This window comes from Festucalex cinctus, chromosome 19 (assembly GCF_051991245.1).
Source record: "Festucalex cinctus isolate MCC-2025b chromosome 19, RoL_Fcin_1.0, whole genome shotgun sequence".
NCBI classification, from domain to species: Eukaryota; Metazoa; Chordata; class Actinopteri; order Syngnathiformes; family Syngnathidae; genus Festucalex; species Festucalex cinctus.
The window spans coordinates 15,363,126-15,387,687 of NC_135429.1; the positions used below are offsets into that span (position 1 = coordinate 15,363,126).

A 24,562-nucleotide genomic window follows, 5' to 3' on the forward strand; every position below is an offset into this window, starting at 1 on the left:
ACATTTCAAAAGGCAGCCGTCCTGCCAGCAGCAACTCTCCTCACGTCCACACTGCAGCGCACGTGACAGGTCGCAGTTGAGCGCCGACAACAGCGACGCGAGAGCGCCCCGCACGCACGCAAATAAGGCCGACAAATAGAGACGCGTGCAAAAAGAGAGCGACAGCGGCCAGGGAGTGTCGGCTGAATTGAAATGCAGACCTCCAGCTGACATCCGTTTATGATTGATGAGAGGGTCCAGGTTAAGTTTTGGCCTCTCAATGCATCCAGCGTGGGAAGTTTTGAAGAGCCCCATCCATATTTGACATCCCTCTTGAATATGTTTGCATAATTGATGTAAAAAATCTAAATGGAATCGTAATTGCATCATAGAAGACATTCTGTTCTCTTTCTTTCTCATTATTTTTCCTGTCCTTTGTCTCGCTCTCCCCATGATACTTGTCTCTCGCCCATCCTTGTCATTTTCGCCCCCTCGCGCACACACATTTCCAACCCCCCCCCCCCCCCCCCCCCCCCTTTTTCACATACATGCTCCCAGATGGGTGCCGACAGACAATCAGTGTGATCTCTCGGTATGACTGACACATGGTACCGATGAACCCGCTGGGGTTCCCTTTTGCTTTGCTTGCCTCTCTGCCATCTGATTGACAGCTGTCCCTCCCCCTCCCTCGCGGCGGCCCAAAGGGCCGGCAGGTGCACGATGCAGTGTCACGGCGTTGACATATTTTACTCTGTCATACTGTTGTGGAAGTCACTCTGAGAAGTATTTGCACAGCCAAAAATTGAGTATTTTGATCATTCACTGTTTGTGAAGTTCTTAAAGTCTGGTTTAGTTAAGCCCGTACCCACTAAGCTGCCAACGTTTGTGAGTGTTTGCAAGGGTAGTGATATGGCCTAAAAATAATATCACCATATTTCAAAGAAATTTGCGGTGATGATATTTTTGACGATATTGGTAATAATTATTGAACAACAGATTTGTCATTGGTGCTTAGCACTTTTATTACAGCACAATATATATAAACCACCTTTTTTTTCCACAATTGAAATGTAAACAAAGTGCAAATATAACAACCGTAATGGAATGAAATGGAAAAACAAAACAAACAGGCCAAGTAGTTTTTATTAGGGATGTGCCAAAAAATCGACTCATAAAAGATTCGAGATTCTATAGTAGTGTAGTGCTGTCACTTTCGAATATTTTTAGAATCGATTAATCTGTTGCTTCTTCAATCGATTAATCGACTCGTCGCATTCCTTTTAATTTTGCATTAAAATGTATTGCAAAGACATTTTTTTCCCTGATGACTGTTTATTAACCAGTGATTGGTCTTTATTTCGTACTTAATTTTAAATTAAAAAATGTCCCCAAACGATTAGACAATTATTGAAATAGTTGTCATTGATAATTGATTACTTGTCGATTGATTGACGACTCTAGCCTGGAACACCCACGATTTCATTTGCTAAATGTTCACTTTGTACATTATAGAAAGTAGGGGTGTGCCAAAAAAATCGATTCATAAAAGAATCGAGATTCTCATTTATGAATCGAATCGATTCGATATTAATATCCAAAAATCGATTTTATTTAAATTAGAAATGAAGAAGAAGGGGAAAAGGCAGTTGTAGCCCACATGCTGTTTTTGTGAAAAAAGGCACTTACAAGACAAAATTAATAAATGTTTCAACAACAACAACAACAACAAAACTTGAATGTGTCTATTTTGTCTTGCAAAGCAGACTGGAGTTGATCATGACAATGTTGTGCATATCTGTCAATTGAAGCAGAAATCATTTGCCAATCAAATGATTTTGAATTGAAAATCATTTGAATCGAAAATCGATTCTGAATCGAATCGTAGACCCAAAAATGGTAATCGAATCCAATCGTGAGAGAGTCAAAGATTCCCAGCCCTAGTTTTACCCTGCAAGGTCTAATTGGAACATACAGCGTTTACTTTGCAGATGCAAAGAAAAGACAAACCTTCAGAAGTCAGTGGCAAATTGCATGAGTCAAGAAAGTCCGTTATTTTTTCTCCTGTGTGATTTAGCGCTCGTGTTGTAGAGGCAAAAAAAAAAAAAAAAAAAAAATCACCAATGATATGGTAGCAGCCATCTTGTGCCTTGTCATCCTTTGTACATCTCAGGCATTGTTGAAAACTGCTTGTTGGATTATCTGTGGATTCTTTCCTTGTGTGTCAGCATTATTTTTGGTCTTTGGGTGAAGTTGACGTAGGCCGACATGGATTTGCCCTGGCCGAGTCTGAGTAGGTACTCCAACTTCAAGTGGCACTGCAATGCATATTTCGGAGTCCGACAGCAGGAATCTCCCACTTGAATTGTTTTGGTACCACAGCATTATGTTCTACACGGACACTAACTGAAACCTGCGTCTATGTGTTAGCCATCTGATTGACAGTTAATTTGCTTCAAAAAGCTGATGAACAGACTCCAAAAATAGTCTTGTCGTATCACAGACAGTTAAATTCCAGCAGTATAGCATTACAAAAAGGAAATGTCGACAAATTACAGGCCACGAGATCTCCGTTTTTTTCTTTCCCTCCATGCGGAGGGACCCAGCTGGCTCCAGGATGCGATTACGTTTTGATTTGAAGAGTCTTCAGAGGGAACACATTAGAATGTGTTAGCAGACGGGAAATTAAAGGTGATTAAAGTTGCTGCTCACCCCAACCATTGTTTGCCTCCAGACGGGGCTTCCGCGATGGTCATTTGTACTCTGGGCGCGGGTGCGACACTATCTGATGCTAAAACGTGAAACTCGTGGCAGTGTGTGTGTGTTAGACAAGACGGCGTTATATTTAGGTTCAGATTAGGGTGCGTGCGCTTTAGATCAGGGGTGTCAAACTCATGTTAGCTCGGGCCACATGGAGGAAAATATATTACCAAGTGGGCCGCATCGGTAAAATAACGGTATATAACTTCAAAACTAGTGTTGTTCCGATACTGTTTTTTTTTTTGGCCCCCGATACCCCCCAGGTTTGCAGTATCGGCCCATGCCGATACCATATGATAACTAAGGTTTTTTTTCCCTCAACATGAAAAAGCTGTCCTGCCATTGGTTGAGAGCATTCAAGGGCCAATAGGATATCTTAGATCGGCATGTCACATATGAATGTCGTGCACCAGCAAGACACAAGATGCTGCATCCAAAGTCCTATATTAGCGTTGGAATTAATGGTATCGGCATGTTACTTGTGAGTACTCACCGATACCGATACCCCTGTTTTAATGCAGTATCGGGGCCTCTGCCGATACCAGTATCGGTATCGGAACAACACTATTAAAAACGATTCCTGTCAGTTATACGCATATTTTCGCTATTTGTGTGCCAGCCCAAAATTATGGAGATCAACTGTCATCATATTGTTCCAAAAATTATTACAAACGCAAATGAACGCGGCAACACTGACGTATTTAATCGATCTGCTTTGCATATATATATTGTTCCCAGAATGCATTGAGTGGCGCAGTTAATGACGTTATAAGGACGCTAATCCTTGTCATATCTATTTGTCTTACCAGTAATTGAATTTCTGTCGTATTTAACACGTTTGTCGGTCTATGACTAAAAAAATAATAATAATAATTAAACTAGGGGTGCACCGATTGATTGGCCCCAATTTCCTTAATTTTAGAAGATCGGTGATCGGCCGATCCCTTAAAAATAAACCGATCTTTTCCACCAATATCATCTCCCTCTTGAGAGGTCTGAAAAAGTCAGCAACTGTCCTCTTCTGCTGAGACGACTAAAGCAACCCGTTTGTTTTATTTTTCCGATATTGTTCAATGTTTTCCTATAAAACAAGATTGGAACACTGAAGGTAAATGCTGCTTGTAATGAAAAAAATCGGTATCGGCAAAAATCGGGATCGGCAGGTCAAACGTTTTAAAAGATCGGTGATCGGCTGGAAAATTGTGATTGGTGCACCCCTAAATTAAACAAACTGTAACTTTACGTTTTGTGTAAAATAGTGACATCTGGGACGATTATCCGGTACAAGTTGTATTGCTCATCTGAGGACTGTTTGTGAAATTACAAATTTTATATGTTTTGGTTGCGGCTGGTTGATTAATTAGTCCGACATGACAATTTGTATTTTTTGTAACTTTACAAAATCTAATCTTGGGCCGGATTAAACCCCTTTGCGGCCCCTTTGCGGGCCTTACGTTTGACACCCCTGCTTTAGATGAAAGCACTCGGGGAGTCCGCCACCGCCTCTGACGACAAAACATGTCAGCGTTTTAAAAGAGGACACGGCAGAAAACATGCGCCGACACGTCTAAATCTGAAAACGTCTCCCACTTTTGAATGCGGACAGCACGAGGCGTCCCGGGGCCATCTGGACGTGCGGCAAACGAAGGCACAGCTGGTCCCCGGCGAACATCCGCTGAGCCCGGACCCCCTTCATCTGCGACATCACACGCAGAGACGCCAATTAGCGATTGAAGTGTGTTTGTGTGCGTACACGTGTTAACCGATTGTCGATAAAGTGGAGCGCTCATCCAGCTGCAGGCAAAAAAAAGACACATTTTGCCAAATGTGGCGTGCGGAAGCGCGTCAACGTCCTTTGAAAACTCACTTCTTGTCTGTCATGCTTGTGTGCACTTTTGGACCCTTATGTTACGTTCGAGACCGATGGGAAAAGGGGAATGCGTCTGCTGTTTCCAGTAGGGGTAGACCGATTATCGGTGCCGATATTTGACTTGTTGACAAATATCGGCATCGGCCTTTTTACAAATCTGAAGGCCAATAAAGCTGGAATCAAGTTATGCCATTAAAGAATTCAAAAAAATACATTTATAAATTATGTTGACATTTTGGAAAACTTTATTTACAGTAGAAAACTTTAGAAAATGTATTTATTTATCATTTATTTATTTATTTATTTATTTATGTATTTATTTATTTATTTATTTATTTATTCATTCACTGCAAACACTGAAGTCCCAACACTTTTTAATGTATTAAAAATAATACTTAAAAAAAAAAAAGAGAAATGATGTTGACATTTTGGAAAACTTTATTTACAGTAGAAAACTTTAGAATTTTTATTTATTTATTTATTTATTTATTCACTGCAAGTTCAACTGTTATTAAAAACGTTTTTGGTGGTCAAAGAGTTATCGTATCGTGGGGTTGATATCGTTGTAAAATCGTATTGTGACGTTTGGATATCGTTATATCCCGATTACCACGTCGCTGCCGTTTCATCCTATTTGACAGGGTGCCATTGATTTTTTTTAAATAGTATTTTGGACTTCACATGATGTTCTCCACAGACACTAAAAGTAACTGAAAAGTCGCCTCTTTGTGTCGTCAGTGCTGTAAATGTGAAGGGACAAATTGAAACGATTGCGAGGATGAAGGCATCAGACTGAATCAGCGTCATGTCAGGAAGACTTCTCGTTATCGGCCGATTTGTACAATATTCGGGCTCACGTCTGAAGTAGATCACAATCAGTCGGAGTCACTTGGCTGAAGGGGAAAAAAACAAAAACAAAACACAAAAACAGCCTTCCTACTTCAACTGATTGACTTTGTGTAAGTGGATAACTCTCCGTGTAGACGCGTCCGTTTCAGTGTGCGTGGACATGTTTTGTTTTGGTTTTGGTTTTTATTTCATCTGACATGGCTGACAGACACCACCTGCAGCCGGATTTATACTGCACCGATCTCTTCACCATATTTGAAAATCTTTCCCATCTCATCCAGTGACTTGGACTGCCCGGGACTTTCCACGACACGTGCATGCATGTACCTGTACTTGGGATGCACCATAACGCTATTTTCAACCGATCATTTAGAAAGCGCCGATGTCGATAACCGATGAGTAAGCCGATAATTGTTTGCAAAATTAACTTGAATACAAATATACTCTCAATTCCGACTACAAGTCTAACATGTACAAATAAATGTTTCAAAGTATGTAAAGCACCATGAAGCTGAATTTTATTGATATCAGCCACAACCACAACAGATGGGCCAACGTGGCATGTCCATTATTATTGCCCGATTTCTTGATTATCTAGTTTATCTGTATGAAATCAAATTGGTTGATAATTGTCGATAATTTTTGACGAATTTCTCTATGATCTGGTTTATCTGTATGATGTCAAATTGGTTGATAATTGCCGATAATTATCGGTGAATTTCCCTATTATCTTGTTTATCTGTTTGACGTCAAATAGGTCGATAATTGCCGACAATTATCGGCCACCGATATTATCGTGCATCCCTAACCTGTACAATAAATTACGTAACAAGGCTTCATATCGTGGCAGCTTAAGAGATGGAATTCTCCAAAATAAATCAATTGAGACAGAAAGTAAAAGTGACGTTCCGTGTTCAACAGTTGAGTAAAAATGTCCCCTGAAGTGAACGTCAGATCAAGTTCAACGATCACATATGATGTTACCTTGAGGGATTCATACGGACGTGACCCAAATACATATTTTGCTAGCTTATGTTCGATTTGACAGTCAAGACATGCGTCTTGTATTTATTAAGCAGCGTTTTTGTGTACTTTAGGACTTTTTCTCTGTTTAATCGTAACGCCTTTTGGATGACCTTTTGAGTTGCCGATCGCCAATATCGACACACTCAGCTTTGCGATCTCGATGAGGTTTCGATGAGCAATAAAAGCAAATCAAAGACTTCAACTCATATCTGTCCCTCACGCTGAGCTACATGAAAATCGCTATTTTCGAACGAATTGTGACGGACACTGTCGAAAGCGAGACTGTGATGAGAATCCGATTACATCAGTTGACATAAAAGGCAAAACGAAAAGCGTAAGAGTGGTCTGAGTGCGTCCGTCCCATTTGGACGGCCAGCCGGACGTCTTGGTCATGCTTACGATAACCAGGATAACGAACGGATGTTAATGATGCCACGTTAAAAGGTACCGCGGAGGTCAGTGGAAACGTGTAACGCCGATCATGCGGCAAAAATGACTTTGCAGAAGTGTCAGTTAGCAGACGTTAACACTGCGATGCTAATATGTCGACAAACAATTAACCATCATATGTTGTCTTCAAGTATTATTAAATGAAATAATATGCTCTTTATACTCATATAAATTTGTTACATTGGCTAATAATTAGTGCTGGAAATCTTTGACAGTCTGAGCTATTTTTTTTGCATTAATTGAACTTTAATTAATTTCAAAGACGATGCTGGTTTTTATTTTTTAGGTACAATGTAAGCTGCAAAGGCAAATGTTAACGAGCAGTATCGCCTTCGTATCGATTTGTGTATTGTAACGATATATTGCTGTATCGATTATTTATTTTTTATTTTTTTGTAGCACACCCCTAGTAAATGTACTTTTGAGGTGCATATCGTCTACGGCTGGGAATCTTTGACAGTCTCACGATTGGATTCGATTACGATTTTTGGGTCTACGATTCAATTCAGAATCGATTTTCGATTCTCAATTCAAACGATTTTTGATTCAAAATGATTCGATTGCCAAATGATTTCTGCTTCAATTTACAGATATGCAAAAAATTGTCATGATCGACTCCAAGTCTGCTTTGCAAGACAAAATGACAAATCGACATAAAGTTTTTTTTTTTTTTTTTTGTTTTTTTTTTTTTTTGTTTAAACATTTATTAATTTTGTATCGTAAGTGCCTTTTTCTACAAAAACAGCAAGTGGGCTGCAACTGCCTTTTCCCCTTCTTCTTCATTTCTAATTGAAATAAAATCAAATTTTGGATATTAAATATCGATTCGATTCAATTAATAAATGAGAATCTCGATTCTTTTACGAGTCGAATTTTTGGCACACCCCTACTAATAATCCTTCACGGCACAACAACACAATTGAGAAAGGAAACCCTCACCCCCCCCAAAAAAATAAATAAAAAATAAATACAAATAAAAAAAATAAAAAAAATACAATGTGTTAAATGCAGCCCGCTGGCCTCACCAGTAATTCTGATGAATATGACATTTGTAGAATATGAATTAAGCAGCAAAAGCCAATTGTTTTTATCCATCTCAGGGGGCGGCCATTTTGCCACTTGCCGTTGACTGGGCTCGGCTTGTAACTGTGACATCATTTTCAGTCGACAGCAAGTGGCAAAATGGCAGCCCCCCTGAGATGGATAAAAACAGTTGGCTTTTGCTGCTTAATTCATATTCTACAAATGCGATATTAATCAGAATGACGTTGCATATTACTGTGAAAAAACAAATTGGGAGTTGACTTCATCTTTTCAAAGTCGCTACTTATATTTGTTTGGGAATAATTAACATATCCCAATTGAGCAATTCATCGGTCACACATGCAAAGGAGATGAAGTGAAACTTCAAACAGAATCGCACGAACGTTACTTAGAGCTCCAAAACGATCCACTTGCTAGGAAGCCATTTTTTTAATATCTGAATAGAAAAAAAGATGGGCGAAAACTAACATTTTGCTCAAAAAAAAAAAAAAAAATGGATGTAAGTTAATAAGAAAACCTAACATTTTTTTTTTTTATGTAAAAGTCCACTCAGCCTGCACATCTGTTCCAGTCTCACAAGATCACAACAACAATATGCTTCAACTGGGATAATGAGCACGAGGATCGTTTTTAATGACTTTCTCGGACTGTTTACGAGACAGATGTGCACATCTGCGGCCAGATGACATCTATATTTCCCAACAAGCTTTGGTTTACAAATACAAAGATAACGGAATGCCCTTTTCTTCTAAACATGTGCGGGCTGAGAGCTTTTCTGTCCAGATTTGTTTAGATCATAAAACATCAACATGAACACACAAAAAAAAAAAAAAAAAAATGTCCAGCACTTGAACGCGCATTCAAAAAGACTTGAGAAGAAATTAGGAAAGGGGGAAGTGGTCGTCAAGTTGAAGTCAAGTCAAACTTCAACGTTTCTTGACAACAATATTTTCGATGTGACCTCGCTAGTCTAAACGTGACATTCTGATTCATATTACATTTGTGGAAATAAGTGTTATCACGCAAAATCCTGCCATATTTATCCATCTCATTGCTGTCGACTGAAGATGACATCACAGTTGCTCAGGGCTCAGGCAACGGCCAATCACAGCTCCCCGGTTTTCTGAAGCTAAGTTGTGATTGTCTGAGTTTGATTAAAAAAAATAAAAAAAAATAAAAAAAACCTGCTGGATTTTAGTGTTCAACTCACTAACTATTAACTAACGCACTAAGCATTAACCAGAATGCCATATTAAGACTAGTGGTGCAGCATAGAACATATTAGGTAGGGGTGTGCCAAAAAATCGATTAATAAAAGAATCGAGATTCTCATTAATTAATCGAATCAATATTAAGATCAAAAAAATTGATTCATAAAATCGAGATTCTCATTAATGAATCGAATCGAATCAATATTAATATCCAAAACATCGATTCATAAAAGAATCGAGATTCTCATTAATTAATCGAATCGATATTAATATCCAAAAATTTATTTTATTTCAATTAGAAATGAAGAAGAAGAACGGGAAAAGGCAGTTGTAGCCCACATGCTCTTTTTGTGGAAAACGGCACTTACAATAAAAAAATTAATAAATGTTTAAACAAACAAAAAAAAAACTTTGTCGATTTATCATTTTGTCTTGCAAAGACTCATGACAATGTTGTGCATATCTGTAAATTGAAGCAGAAATCATTTGTCAATCAAATCATTTTTAACCGAAAATGGTTTGAATCGAGAATTGAAAATCGATTCTGAATCGAGTTGTAGACCCAAAAATCGTAATCGAATTGAATCGTGAGACAGTCAAAGATTCCCAGCCCTAATTTTTTCGGACTAAACACAACTTCTTTTCCTAACGTGATGTGGCTCATCGATTTTGTGTATGTGGCCCTCAAATGAGGACGTTTGGACACGCCTGCCTCGAAGTCGTCAACATGTGACATATGTGCCGATGCACATCGTTTTTCTTCCCTGCGTTTACTCGGTCCGTCGCAAACGGCGAGGCCGGCTGCGTGGTCGGAAGCGGGTGTCGTTTGGTGAGCAATAAGATGCACCTGAGTGGAGAGAGGAGAGGCTGAAGAAGGGTGGGAAAAAGGAGCGCTCCTCCTGCTTTTGAAGATGGACGGATTGAGCAATGCGCCGGGAGGTTGCAGGCCCAGGTGGAAGTCAGAATGTTGTTGGGACATATGAAGAGAAGTCAAAGGAGTGAAATGAACGAACGGAAGGTGGGAGAGGATGAGACATTTCGATTCCTTACAAATTGGGTCGCGCTCAAATGCTCTTCGGTGGGAATCGGTTCATGATGGTTAAGGAGAGGTGTGCAAAAAAAAAACAATTAACATAAGAATCGACATTCTCATTTACTATGAAAATGTCCCAAAATTGGGGATGTTCGATACCACTTTGAGACCGATACCGATACTCAGACCCTCAGTACTCACCGATACCGATACCAACTGCCGATACCAGTAGTACATTTTGACAAATAAAAAAAATCACCAAAAGATATTTTTAAGCAAATATATTTCCTTGAATTTTGACAAAAAAAAAAAAAAAGCAGCACAGTCACCCTTCAATAGTGTTAGCGCTCACAAAAATGCTCTTTTAGTTTAGTATTTCCAAAGCGGTGAAGTTTTGGTGAAAAACTGCTGCAAGCTAGCACCACTTGCAGGCAAGGAGGACTCACTTAACGTCTTCCCCCTCTGCCATCGCTCGCTTGTACTCGTCTGCGTCACAAGTACTCCAGTACTTGAAAAAAGGCTGCTATCGGCCCGATACTATCGGCCCGATACCGATACCGATACCTGGTATCGGTACTCGCCCATCCCTAGTTTTTAGCATAAGCTTCACCAAAGACCAAAAACATTTTGCATAAATAATGCATATTGTGTATTACGAGACAATTTGTTTGTTTGTTTGTTTGTTTGTCAGTTTGTTAATAATTATTATTTTTTTAAATACATGGACAGAGGACCTTAAAAAAAAAAAATTGCATATTAAATGCTATCACGTTGAAAAATTGCAATTAGTTTATTTTTCAAAATCATTCAGCACTACTACTACTCCGCCGCCTCTCGCCCGAAGTCAGCGGATTCTTTAGTGCCTTTCGTTTTTTTCAATTATTTTTATTATATGTTGCTGACGTCACTCTGTTGCGTGTGTGCAGGTTCGACTACAAAGAGATGCTCCACAACTCCACCTTCTGCCTGGTCCCCCGAGGCAGAAGGTTGGGCTCCTTCCGCTTTCTGGAGGCCCTGCAGGTAAAAAAAAAAATACGCTCGCACACGCACGACAACACGCGGCAGGAAAGAAAGGAAGAAAGAAACGAGAATTCCGTTCATAACAATCTTCCCTTTGAGTTGTTCCATAATTGAAAACATTTGAAAGCTTGCTAATTGTTGCTTCACTTTGATCGACGGGCTAATGGGAGAAAATGGTTTTCCCTGATTCATTACGAAGCGAACACGATTCTTCGTCTTTTACAGACTTTCATTCTCACGTTGCAAATTGTTAGCGTTGTAATTGGGCAATTTTTATAATCGTGTTCACATTTTAGGAACCTGAAAAGCAATGTATATTATATACTTACTAGGGGTGTGCTAAAAAAAAATCGAGATTCTCATTTATTAATCGAATCGAATCGATATGAATATCCAAAAATCGATTTGATTTCAATTAGAATTGAGTCGATCATGACAATGTTGTGCATAACTGTAAATTGAAGCAGAAATCATCAAATCATTTTGAATCGAAAATCGATTCTGAATCGAATCGCAGACCCAAAAATCGTAATCGAATCGTAGGACAGTCAAAGATTCCCAGCCCTAATATATAGAGATACACACATAACCTCTTCATTTGTATTATTCCAACATGACTGTCCTTTACCTCACCTGACGATACGAGGGGTGTGCCAAAAAAATCGAGTCATAAAAGAATCGAGATTCTCATTCATTAATCCAATCAAATTGATATTAAAATCCAAAAATCGATTTTCTTTCAGTTAGAAATGAAGAAGAAGGAGAAAAGGCCGTTGTTGCTGTTTTTGTGGAAAAAGGCACTTACGATACAAAATTAATAAATGTTTAAAAAAAAAAAAAGACACTTGAATGATGTCTCCATTTGTCATTTTGTCTTGCAAAGCAGACTGGAGTACATCATGACAATGTTGTGCATATCTGTAAAATCTACGATTCAATTCAGAATTGATTTTCGATTCAAAATGATTTGATTGACAAATGATTTCTACTTCAATTGACAGATATGCACAACATTGCCATGATCGACTCCAGTCTGCTTTGCAAGACAAAATGACAAATAGACACATTAAAGTGTCTTTTTTTTTTTCTTTTTTTTTTTTTTTTTTTTTGAACATTCATTAATTTTGTATTGTAAGTGCCTTTTTTTTCCACAAAAACAGCATGTGGGCTACAACTCTCTTTTCCCCTTCTTCTTCATTTCTAATTGAAATAAAACGATTTTTGGATATTAATATCAATTCGATGAATAAATGGGAATCTCGATTATTTTATGAATCGATTTTTTTGGCACACCCCTACTATCTATTGTATTAGTTTAATTTTAGTTTAATAGTTTATTTTTTTCTGTTTTTGTTCAAGTATGAAAACTTAAAAAAAAAAAAAAATTCTTGTTCAATAAGAACAGAAATAAAAGTTGCGAGTAATCGTGAGTTAACTATTGAAGTCATGCGATTAATTACGATTCCAAATTTTAATGGCCTATTTTTGGAATGTATCAAAACGGGTAAATATTGCATTTGTCAAGGCAGAATATTTGATCTGATGATTAATTTGATATTTGAAGCTGCTGCACTTGTGTTGTGTTTGTGCGACGTCATATCGTGTCTGACCTCTCTCACTGTCTTCCGTCAGGCGGCCTGCGTGCCGGTGATGCTCAGCAACGGCTGGCAGCTGCCTTTCTCCGAGATCATCAACTGGAATACGGCGGCAGTCATCGGTGACGAGCGGCTCCTGCTGCAGGTAAATCAGCGGCAAACGGCGCCGGAGAGACAAACGGCATCACCCCCCCCCCAGAAGTGAACCTCCATATGACTTGCAAAGTGCTGAACGCAGCCTCTTTCCTCCCGACAATTGATTGCACGATTGTTGTTTTCTTCCTGGGGGTTGTCAAGTAAACTCAATTCAGGCTGAGAAATATCACTTTTTTTTTTCTTTCTTTTTTTTGTTCCACCAGAGGGCAAGTAAATAGAATGAGCAAGTAGATTGAACTGTGTCATTTTCACCAATGGGGAGAAAAAGTCATTAGATGCCAATTAAGAGTGAAATTTGACTCAAGCGTGGAATAATGTGTAATAATGAATATTGGTTTAAAAAAAAAAATAGTATCGCACATCCCTAATATTTCTTTAACCTCATCAAAAAAAAAAACAAAAAAAAAGTATTACTACAGCATACTTACAGTAGTTGTGAAACTCTTCTTTCTCGTGTAGGAATGACTGTAATATACTGCCCCCCGGTGGCCATGAAGCACAAACTGTACTTCATGTTCAATTTAAGTGATATTTATTTCTTTGTTTTTGTAAAGTGTGATACTATGGAGTGGTGCTGTCCTTAGCACATTTCATTTTTGTGCATATGTGTTTTTCATATGTTTTTGTTGGAGTAGGCTGAAACTAATTAATGGCATTTCCATTCATAATTTAAAAAAAAAAGGTAACGTTGTAATTTCCTAAGCAGTAAAACTTGTACCACAAGATACCTACGACAGTAGTGTCAACATATTATTAGGACCCTGCTAAAGAAAAAAAAAAAAAAAAAAAAAAAAACTCACGTCTGTACCTGTGTGCTGACCCGCCGCCTTCCGTCCCTTGCAGATTCCGACCACGGTGCGTTCCATCCACCAGGATAAGATCCTGTCGCTCCGGCAGCAGACGCAATTCCTGTGGGAGGCCTACTTCTCCTCGGTGGAAAAAATTGTGCTGACCACACTGGAGGTGAGGAGCCAACATGCGCGCGCACGCACCCACCCATCCGCGCCCTCGTCATCAATCACCCTCTCGTCGGGGGGCCGCGCGGCGCATTCGATCAAATCCGGCCGCAAGCCAAGCGGCGGCGGGGGGGCGGTGTCGTTTAGAGACGGCGCAAAAATGGTCCCAAACAAGTGAGAAACATCTTTCATTAAAATATGTCAATGAAGAATCGGAATCTTTTCTGTGGCATGAGGAATGACGATTCACAGTACAAACCGAGTAGTACAGAGGCGCAGCATTTAGTGGTGCTTGTAGTGGAAGTGGTCGATGTACTGCATCAGCGATAGCGAGAGCTGAAAATGGTTCCGTCGCGTTTGCATAGGGAGAGCGATGACCACACCGTTGACCTTCCAAAAAAAAAAAAAAAAAACATATTCCCCACTGATGTTTTTCTGAATATGGATTAATCCCATCAAAGTATGTACGTCATAACAACCACATTGTGTTCATTGTGTTAAAGGAAAGGAAAAATGTTATATTGGGATTAGAGTTTTATTTACCACATTATAAAGAAAATTACTTGTTTGCATATAAAGCTGAATAGTATGCAAAACTATTTATTAGTGTTGTTCGATACCACTTTTTTTCAGACCGATACCGATACTCAGACCCTCAGTACTCACCTATACCAACTGCCGATACCAGTATTACATTTTGACAAATAAAAAAAAAAATCACTAAAAGATATTTTTAAACAAATATATTTCCTTTAATTTTGACAAAAACAACAACACAGTCACTCTTCAATAGTCTTAACGCTCAAAATAAAACACAAAAATGCTCTTTTAGTTTACGATTCACAATTTTGAAGTATTTCCAAAGCGGTGAAGTTTTGGTGAAAAACTGCTGCAAGCTAGCGCCACTTACAGGAAAGGAGGACTCACTTAACGTCTTCCCCCTCTGCCATCGCTCGCTTGTACTCATCTGCGTCACGAGTACTCCAGTACTTGAAAAAAGGCTGGTATCGGCCCGATACCGATACCTGGTATCGGCCCGATACCGATACCTGGTATCGGTACTCGCCCATCCCTACTATTTATTATTAACGAGGGGTGTGCTCAAAAATTGATACGATATCGTTGCGGGCCTCATTACAATACACGTATCGATACGCAGGCGTCAGAATCGCTATTGCTCGTTAACGTTTGCCTTTGCAGCTTGCATTGTCCCTAAAAAAAACTAAAAAGCAGCAGTGTCTGAAGTGAATTGCCTTCAATTAATGCAAAAAATAGCTCGCCAGTGATTGGACACTGTGTCTTGCTAAGAAAAATGAAAGCAAGGAAGAATATCAACGTTTATGTACTTAACTCTGTTGTTTAAAATGCGCTTTGTTATTCTGTCAAATGCTCATGCCTTGAATAGGTTGAAGGTGCAAAATTGGACATAGAATCCGATGAGCAGACGTTCTCTCTTTTCATGATATGAGCTGTTCTGTTTTTTTTTTGTTTTTGTTTTTTTTTTGTTTTTTTTTGTGTGTATGTGTGCGTGCGTTTGCGTGCGTGCGTTTGCGTGTGTGCGTTTGCGTGCGTGCGTGTGCGTGCGTGCAAATACGTATAAATTTATACTCATTCATTCACCTAAAACCTTATAAATATCCCATTACCCTTCGCCTTAACCAGGTACTTCAGAATCTTGCCAGAGTCGTGAGATTTAAATGGTCAGGAGACCAGAGAAAAGGTCAGAAAAAAAAAGAAATAAAGAGAAAAGAAAGGTAAATCAAAGTGACATCCAGCACCGACCAAACACTTCCTGCCTTCCCCATGATTACAAAATCAAAGTCTAACGCCAACCCCGGAAGCCTCTAAATTCCAGCAAATTTAGCGAGATCTCAAGAGCCCAGAGGAAAAACTAAAGAGAGGAAGGAGGGAAGGATCGATAAGGCAGAGTGAGATAAATAGAAGCCAGTACATCCAATCCATCAAAGTGAAGTCCAGCACCAACAAGACCCCTCCTGCGTGGTTACAAAACCGGAGTCTTATGCCAACCCCAGAAACCTCATACTTCTAATAAATTAAGATCTCAAGTGACCAGAGGAAAAACTAAAGAGAGGAAGGAGGGAAGGATAGATAAAGCAAAGTGAGAACCACAGACACCAGCACCAACTGATTCAAGGGGCTGTGGGAGGGAGAGGGTACTTCTGTTGAGTTTCAGTAGATGCTGGTGCGACGGATCTGGCATGCATAAGGACCACCACCAAAGAAAGAAGCCGTCAACCGCGGTCCAGCAAAGCGAGCGCCCCCCCCCCCCCCCCGGAATCCCCAGGCCGCGGCAGCACCAAGGCCACCCCCAAGCCACCCGAGCGGACACCGGTCGGCGAGCCGACCCAGACACCCGGAACACCCCCGCCCCAGCCCCGGCCCACACCCCCGAGCCCAAGGCCGCAGAACGAGGCCCAGCGGGCCCCCACAGCGCCCCACCGGTCCCCAGCCCCCATCCCCCCACGACCCCCCCGCACCCCACCCAAACCCGCCATCCACCACGACCCAGGCCCCACCACCCCCGACCCCCAAACCCCCGAACACACCCCGACCCCCAGCACCCAACCCCCCACCCACCCATACCTCCACCCCCCCCCAAACAAGCCGCCCCCCCCCCCCGACGGCCGCCACCCCCCCCCCCGCGAACCCGGCCCCCCGCGAGAACCCCCCACCCCCCCCCGGAAACCGGCACCGGGCAGCAGCGCAGAGAGGGAAGATGTGCCCACCCCACCTCCAGCCGCGCGAGATTTGCACAGCGGCGGGAGGGGGGAAGCAGAGGAGGAAGCACCAGGGGAGAAGGCGGAACACCAGAACACCGAGCCCGGTGGGGAGAGGCCCCGGTCGTCACGCCAGAGTACTAGTGACACCTAACCCTGTTACTGAGTCCGCCAGCTCGCCGACTGGCGAGCTCTACCCTTACACCGTGAATGTGGCCCCACCCAGTGTATATACAAGTGTGTGCGTGTGGTGCATTAAAATTGGGAGCAGGTGAGTCGGAGCAGAGGGAAAAAATTTCCCCTACTCCGACACACCCGTATCCCCCCCCAAAAAATGAATATGTATATGTGTGGTGCATTAAAAAAGGGAATGGAGGGACAAAGTGGTGGGGCAGGGACACAAATGGGGGGGACCACAGCGCTGCCAGGCACTGCAGTCCATCCCCTCTGATGGCTCCCCGCCCCAACTCACCCCTCCCCTTGGACGTGAGGTGCATTAAAATTGGAGGGGAGTTGAAGGGTGAAGACGGTGTTTCCACCCTTCCCCACCCCACCAAGAAATGTGTTGTGTGCCCTATGTGTATATTTACAAAGTGTATAGTGCAAGCTAGTGAAGTGAGTAAGAGGAGCGACCAGCGGGGCCTCACCCAACCCGGCGGGTGTAGGTGGCACGCCCGCCCCCCAGCACCCCCACCCCCCGCCGCCCCCCACCTCATCCACCCGGCACCACAATGGGCGGACAGCCAGCGCAGCAGGGCTACCGGACAGCCCACCGGCCACCGGAGCCCGCCCGGGGCGCCAGGAGTTATACCGGAGTGGGGCAGGCCCCAAACCCTCGCCCGGCCCCCGGAGCCCGACGCCCGGGCCGGGGAGGGAGCCCCAGGCCCAGGGAGAGGGAGGGGGAGGGGCCGCAGGGCAGACAGGGAAGGGGGGGGGGGGGGGGGGGGGGAAGCGGGGAGAAGACGACAAGAAGGCGAAAGGGCGGCTGCAGGGCAGGAGGCGGGGGGGGGAGAGGAGGAGGGAGGGCGACAAGGGAAAAGGGACCGGGAGGCAGAGGAGGATGGGCGGGAGGAGGCGAGGAGGGAGAGGCGACGGGGGGGAGGAAGGGGGAGGGGAGAGGGAACCACGGGGCACACCGGAGGCCCACCCACCCCGAACCGCGCCGCCGGGCACGGAGCAGCGGACCGCGCCGGGACGGCACCGCCCCGGGCACCAGGGGAAGCACCCCAACACCGCACCCCACAGGGGGCCCAGGGAGCGGCCAAGACGCAACCGCCACCGAGCAGACAACGGGGGGGGGGGGCAGAACCACCCCCGCCCGACCACAGGGGACGGCGTCAAGAAAATTGACTAATTAGCATGCAGTAACACCAAGTGTTGATGCTTAGTGCCCACTAGAAATAGATCTTAAGGAGTTATTGAGTATAGTGTCGTATAGTGTGGTATGCTCGAGCCCACTAGCAGCAACTAGGTTCCTGACTATATAAAAATAAAAACAATCAGATACAAAATACCAAATACAGGAGCAGCGAAAACAGAAGTTGTAACGATGTGGTGGCTCTCGTTAACAGGCAGAATCTTGGCAGGATTAAGTTGCCAAATTGAGATTAAAATATTCTATGTACATAGACCATATTTGTTTAAATCTTGATACTTGATTTTTATTTAAGGCAGAGATTTTTTCCATTGAGATATAATTTATTAGTAAGTTTAACCAGTGGTCGATATTTAGAGATTGTTTATTTTTCCAATTGACAAGGATTATTTTTTTAGCAATAGTAAGGGCTATAAATATAGATTGAGATTGTTTACATGGTAGCTCAGTTATTGTTAAGTCACCTAGTAAACACAATCTTGGAGATAAAGGAAGCCTACAGTTTAATATATCAGCGAGCTTTCCCAAGATTTTAGTCCAGAAATGCAGCACTGGAGTACATGACCATAAAGCATGAAGATAAGTATCGGCAGTGTTTTGTGAGCACTGGAGACAAATGTCGGAATCAGAGAGTCCCATTTTTTTCATCATATATTGTGTAATATATGTTCTATGAAGTATCTTATATTGGATAAGTTGCAAATTTGTCTGTTTGGTCATTTTAAATACATTTTCACAGATTTGGGTCCAAAAGTCTGGTTCCGGAACTATAGACAAGTCTTTTTCCCATTTTAAAGTCGGTAAATACGTTTTATTTGTGTATAAAAATAACTTATATATTTTTGATATTTTCTTTATTGTTGTTGGAGAAAGCTTTATAATATCTTTAGCTAAGACAGGCAGTTGGAGCGTATCCTGAAGTGTTGGGATTTGTTTCTTAACCATATTTTTAACTTGCAGCTGTTCTGTTTTTAGTTAGACTTGTTTTTGTTTTGTTTTTTCCCCACAATGCGTCGAACGAACAGCGTTTGATTTCATCATTTTGAAGCGTTGTACTTGAAGTGCCGTTGAAGTTCTCTTTCTGACCTCATATTTTATTCAACACTAACCCACTTCATGGAGTTTGTGACCGGAACGTCTTCATCAAATTTGTTTACCGAGGAGGCGATAAAGTCTGCGCCGAACGCGCGTTTCTCTCCGAGGTTACCAGCGGCTCCTCGGATCCAAAACATCGCGCCTTTAATTTCCCGCCTTACTGCGAACAGGATCGACTCGGGTGCAACTTCCCGGACGTTACTGCCTATGCAGCTTTTTTCTCAACCATTCGCGATCCGTCATGGCCGCAGCACGGAAGACGCCGTGTGATTGCGTCTATCGCAGGTCGATCGTTATCTTCCTGCTGCACGGCGAGCTGTCATTGTCGCAGGCGCGCGTGTCGAGTCAAAAGCACATCGCCATGTGTCACCGTTTGCCAGGCCGGATACGCACCGGCACGGCGCACCACCCGGACGCAACCTCGCCATGTTGTCAGTCTGCACTAAAGAGCAAGGTGACTCGGCTCGGCCTTCATCCTGTAAAAGGACGAAGGCGAGCGAGTTGAGCGGCGGCGCAGAGTGGCTGACGTATGGAAAGCACGTAACCGTGGCAGCCACGCAGATAACAAGCAACATGCGGAATTCATCTTGTCCGCCCTCCAAACGGCCACACGCAATCCCTTGCACACACTTAAGGACCTCAACTGTCACACAGTGTGCCAACGACAAATAATCTCGAAATGAATATACATATATAAATGAGCACGTTATTACTTTATGGATACGCTTTCAAGGGAACGTTTCCTGTCACCAGAGTTGTCAATCATTGACGTGATAGAGTAGCGAGATAGCATTAGCATCTAGCTTCAAAACAGCATTTCAATCCCCGAAAATAGTTTTGTATTAGGCGTGTGTGGCATAAGGGATTTTTTTTTTTTCATAAAAAAAAATAAAGTGTGATTGCACATCCGCTACAGTAGGTGGCAGTGCTGCTCTCACGTAAGGGGTGTTCGTCTGCAGAGGTGTGATACTACTTACAACCATTTTATAGCTAAATGATACTATTTATAGTCACGGCAAAGAGCATATATATATAATTGAGAAGCATTGCTCTATTCCATAAAAAGTTTTACATATTTTGATTGTTTTATTTGATTTTTTAATTAATTTGATTATGTTCTATACAAAGTATGGAAAAAATGTAAAGAAAAGTGTAACTAATTTCATGCAATTTTAAGGTCTATCTCTAATACCGACAATAAGTGTCCATACTAATAATATGGGCACTTATTATTATTACTATTATTATTAGAGAAAGACCAATATGGTTTTTAGAGGGCTGATGTCATTAATTAGTAGTCAAGGAGGCCGATAACCAATATTTGGAGCCGATATTAAAAAAATGAATAAATAAATAAAATTCTAAAATACAAATCCCAATCTTGACTTTGTTGTAATATCTTAAGGGAACAATTTTTATGACTTTCAAAATGTAGAAGTTTATTTTATTTTATTTATTTATTTTTTTAATCTTTTACATTTCTAACAAAATGTTGAGGGAGCTCCAGAGGTTATCAGTACGTCTTCAAAAGTTAAATGGAAACGTAAACACGTCAAAACCATAGCTATATATATTTTATACAGTCAATTTTTTTTCCATTAATTTAAAAATACCTGAAATCTTAAACTTTCACATTTCTTTGTTTTAATGTCAAGCAAAAACAAATAGTTCAGAAGGTTCCCAGGATCAGCAGCATCTCTTATAAAGTTAACTGAATTTTTTAATAAATAGTTCCCTGAGATTAAAATGGTTTTAGAGTCACTTTTCATTGGTTGTCAGATCTAAAAAAAATAAAATAAAAAAAATAAAAAAGTCAAGATGCCCAATATCCCTAGTCAGTATTGGTGAGTATTGAAAGATGCTCGTATCGTCGTATTGAAATCCTGCTTCTTCCTTGACAATCACGCCATGATTTTGTGGTTCAATTCAAACCAAAAGTGCAGCGTTCCGTCGCTTCGTGTGAAGCAAAGAGTCAGCAACTTTTGCGAAGGTCTGCCACGTCTATCATGCGGCGTTTCCTGCGAGGAAGCAAACCAATCCCGCTTTTCTCCCCGACCAAGCTCAAGGTCAATACAGGTGAATGTGAGTTGCCGGTTTGGCCTATTAAAAGCCGCCTATTAAAGCCCGATTCCCCGCGCACTCCCGGAGAACCAGGATTTATCTGTCATGCTCTAATTGGTTGATTGTGGCTGTTGGGAGGTGAGATTGAGTCGTCCATCACGTCCAGACTCGGCTTCTGCTGACGGGGGAGGAGCGGCAGTCAAGCGAGCCAAATTGCCCGTCGTAAGGTGGAAAGGCTGTGACTTTTTTTTAAGGTGGCAGCCAGTGTTTGCAGAGATAAGTCAATGGCCGTCGCGTTAATCTTTCCGGCAAAAGCAAATGAAACCGAGCTCGGGGGTGGTAAAAAAAAAAAAAAGAAAGAAAAAAAGCTCGCCCCTTGCATTTTTCCGCACCTTCCTGCCCTCACGATGAAGAATCTTTATGTTGCTTTGTCAATATTATCACGCCAGGGGCCCCTCCAGATATAATCATAACTTTTTTACATTCCAAATAGCTATCAGCTGCTCACCCGTCGCTACAAATCAGCAGACTCTCCTCCGAGTTAGCAAGCCAGCGGCCGTCACCTTCCCGATTCAATAGCGGCCATAAAACACGGCCCCTAAACCTGCGCCGCTTTTACTGAAGCAATTTAGCTTGGCTCAAGGGCAAGGGAGCAAATATCTCTCTGTTCGGCAGGGGCCGAGGCCGCCGGCACGGTGAGACGGCTGAGAGAATAGCGGCCATTCTGCCGGCTGACTCTGACTCTGACTGACTGCTCCGTTTGGGCTCAGAAAGGATTGAGGCCTGACTGAGTGACGGACTGACTGACTTCCTGCTTACATGCAACTGATGACTTGGTTACCGGAACAATCAGCGGTCTGCAACCTGCGGGTCAGGAGCCACATTTGGCTCTTAAGATCCTCTCTGTGGATCGCTAAAAACATTAGGAGAAAAAAAAATTAAAAAAAATCTAAAAAAAATTTTTGATTAAGAAAAAATCTTTAATTGAATCCATGATTAAATAAAAAAAAAAAAAATGTCAGTCCAATTTTTTTACAATATCAGAAAAAGAGAGAGAAAAGGTAGATGAAAAAACTTTTTAAAAATGTCCAAAAAGTGACAATAAAATGTACAAAAAGAAGAAAAGCAAAACAAAAAAAATGACCATAAAATGGCCATAAGTTGGCAATAATGTTTGAATTTATTTAAAAACTAAGAAGGCAATAAAAAATAAAAAAAAACGTTCAGAAAAGTCAGAAAATTGAGTTTTTGGGGGTGAGAGGCAGAAAAGAAAACATTCAAAAAGTAATAAAATAAAATGACATAAAATGTCTAAAAACGAAACAAGAAATCCTAAAAACTACCACAAAATATCCACAAAGTTTAAAACAAAATTGATAGCAAAAAAGGCAGGAAAAATGTTTTTTTTTAAAAAAAGGAAAGAAAATGGTCAGAAAATGTCCAAAAAAGATAAGATGTTGAAAATTACCATAACACCGTATGTCCATAAAAAATTGCCAAAAATGTCAGAAATTTGACATAAAAACAGAAAAGTCTAAAAATGTATGAAAAGTGAGGGAAAAAAAGGAAGGAAAAAATGTAAAAAAAATAAAAATAAAAATAAAAAATAAAAAAAAAAGGAAAAAGAAAAGAAAATGGCCATAAAATGTCCAAAAAGTGAAGAAAAGATTTAGAATTTTTTTAATATAAAATAAAAGATATCCATAAAATTGCCAAAAAAAATGTCAGAAATTTGATGCAAAAGAAGAAAAGTATAAAAATGTATGAAAAAGTGAAATATGAAAAATTTCACCAGGTTGTTTGATAGAATTCTAAAGAGTTCAAAAATGTCTGAGAAATGGAAGAAAGTTTGTGCTTAATTAAGTGCCCATTTTCAAAAACAAGGGCGATGTGCAGCGTTACCTTGGAGGAGGAAGAGAAAGCTATAATCTACCTTTCTGAAGAAAAGCGCTATAGAAAATGTATGGATCGAGTCGAGTGGGCTGTCAAACTGTATGACTCAAAAAAAAAATGCCATTTGAAATCCCCTTCAAGTCCATTTGGTCTATCCTTTATCCTCTCAAACTATGCACTGAAGCCCTTCAACTTGCAAGCACCTTAGACGGTAAATGAATTTGGACGCTTGTATGTCATATTGACGTTTCCCCTTTCTTGTTGTTTCTACGCACAGATCATCCAGGATCGTGTTTTGGAGCACAGTTCCAGGAGTACCCTGATGTGGAACAGTCACCCCGGGGGGCTCTTTGCTCTGCCGCAGTACTCCAGCTACCTTGGCGACTTCCCCTTCTTCTACGCCACATTTGGTCAGTAAGATGCACAAAACGGTCGCAATATTATTGCCGGCGAATTCGTTTTTCGGCTGAGGATTTGGACCTTGCAAAATACGGCCTTTCCTCCTGATCTACTGCCCCCGTTGAGCGGACGGGCGAGCCTTTTGACGGATGCTCGTATTTGTCCCGCCGACTCACTTGGCCTCTCCATCATCGCTTTTTTGAGTCAGCAACTTGCCGCCGCCGCCGCGGTTCAGTAGCGCCGAGTTATCCCCGCGCCGCATATGTGTGACCCAAGGACCTCTCCGTCCCCTGCGTCTGCACTCCATCAGTCCCCACGCGATCAATACAAGTCGAGTTGACAGGGGCCTGAACCCGAATGGGAAATGATATTACTTTTAATCAAGTTTTTTTTTTGGTCACTCTATTCAACGTGTCATGGTGTAGATAGTCGTAAATTAATGAGAAAGTGTTGTACTTTCTTAGAGACCGATGAGATCCCAGTACTAGTACTCAGATCTTGAGTAGTCATCTATACCAAGTACTTGTGATACAAAAAAATTCCAAGACAAAAACATTGACAGATAATTATGCAGAAAGGCATATATCTCAATATAACATTTTTACTTATTGCAATAATAATAATAATGTTCTATTTTTCTAATTTCTATTGTCTAGTTCTTCATCATGAAACGGCCACCATTGCGAGTACCGATACTGTGGAATAATAAGACGGGTACCAAAACCGATATTGTTACTCGTCCACCTCTATTTCAAAGACAAATTCACAAATTACAAATAAAAAAATAAAAAAATAGTTGTTATAGTTGATGTTCAAAACCCCTTGTTTTTTTCAGACCAATACCAGTACGAGTACGACATCAAATACCGATACCACTAGTAGGTAACCCCCCCCTCAAAAAAAAAGACAGAAATATTTTTTGACCTACACTATATATCCCAAGATAGCATTTTGCCTTAAAATTAGAATGTTATATTCTTGTAATTTCTAAATGTGGCCGATACTAAGTACTGATACCTTAAAATAGGGCTCGCATTAGACATCCCTAAATAAGA

The 24,562-nt window shown here is 41.3% G+C and overlaps 1 protein-coding gene across 1 annotated transcript in view; it reads left to right on the forward strand.

Moving 5' to 3' along the window:
* ext1b (exostosin glycosyltransferase 1b) overlaps window positions 1-24,562 on the forward strand; it is a 121,007-nt gene that overhangs the window by 75,450 nt on the left and 20,995 nt on the right. Inside the window, exons 2-5 of the mRNA XM_077506248.1 lie at window positions 11,146-11,239; window positions 12,872-12,979; window positions 13,834-13,953; window positions 23,386-23,518. Coding sequence (XP_077362374.1) covers window positions 11,146-11,239; window positions 12,872-12,979; window positions 13,834-13,953; window positions 23,386-23,518 — 455 coding nt within the window. The remainder of the gene's footprint in view (window positions 1-11,145; window positions 11,240-12,871; window positions 12,980-13,833; window positions 13,954-23,385; window positions 23,519-24,562) is intronic.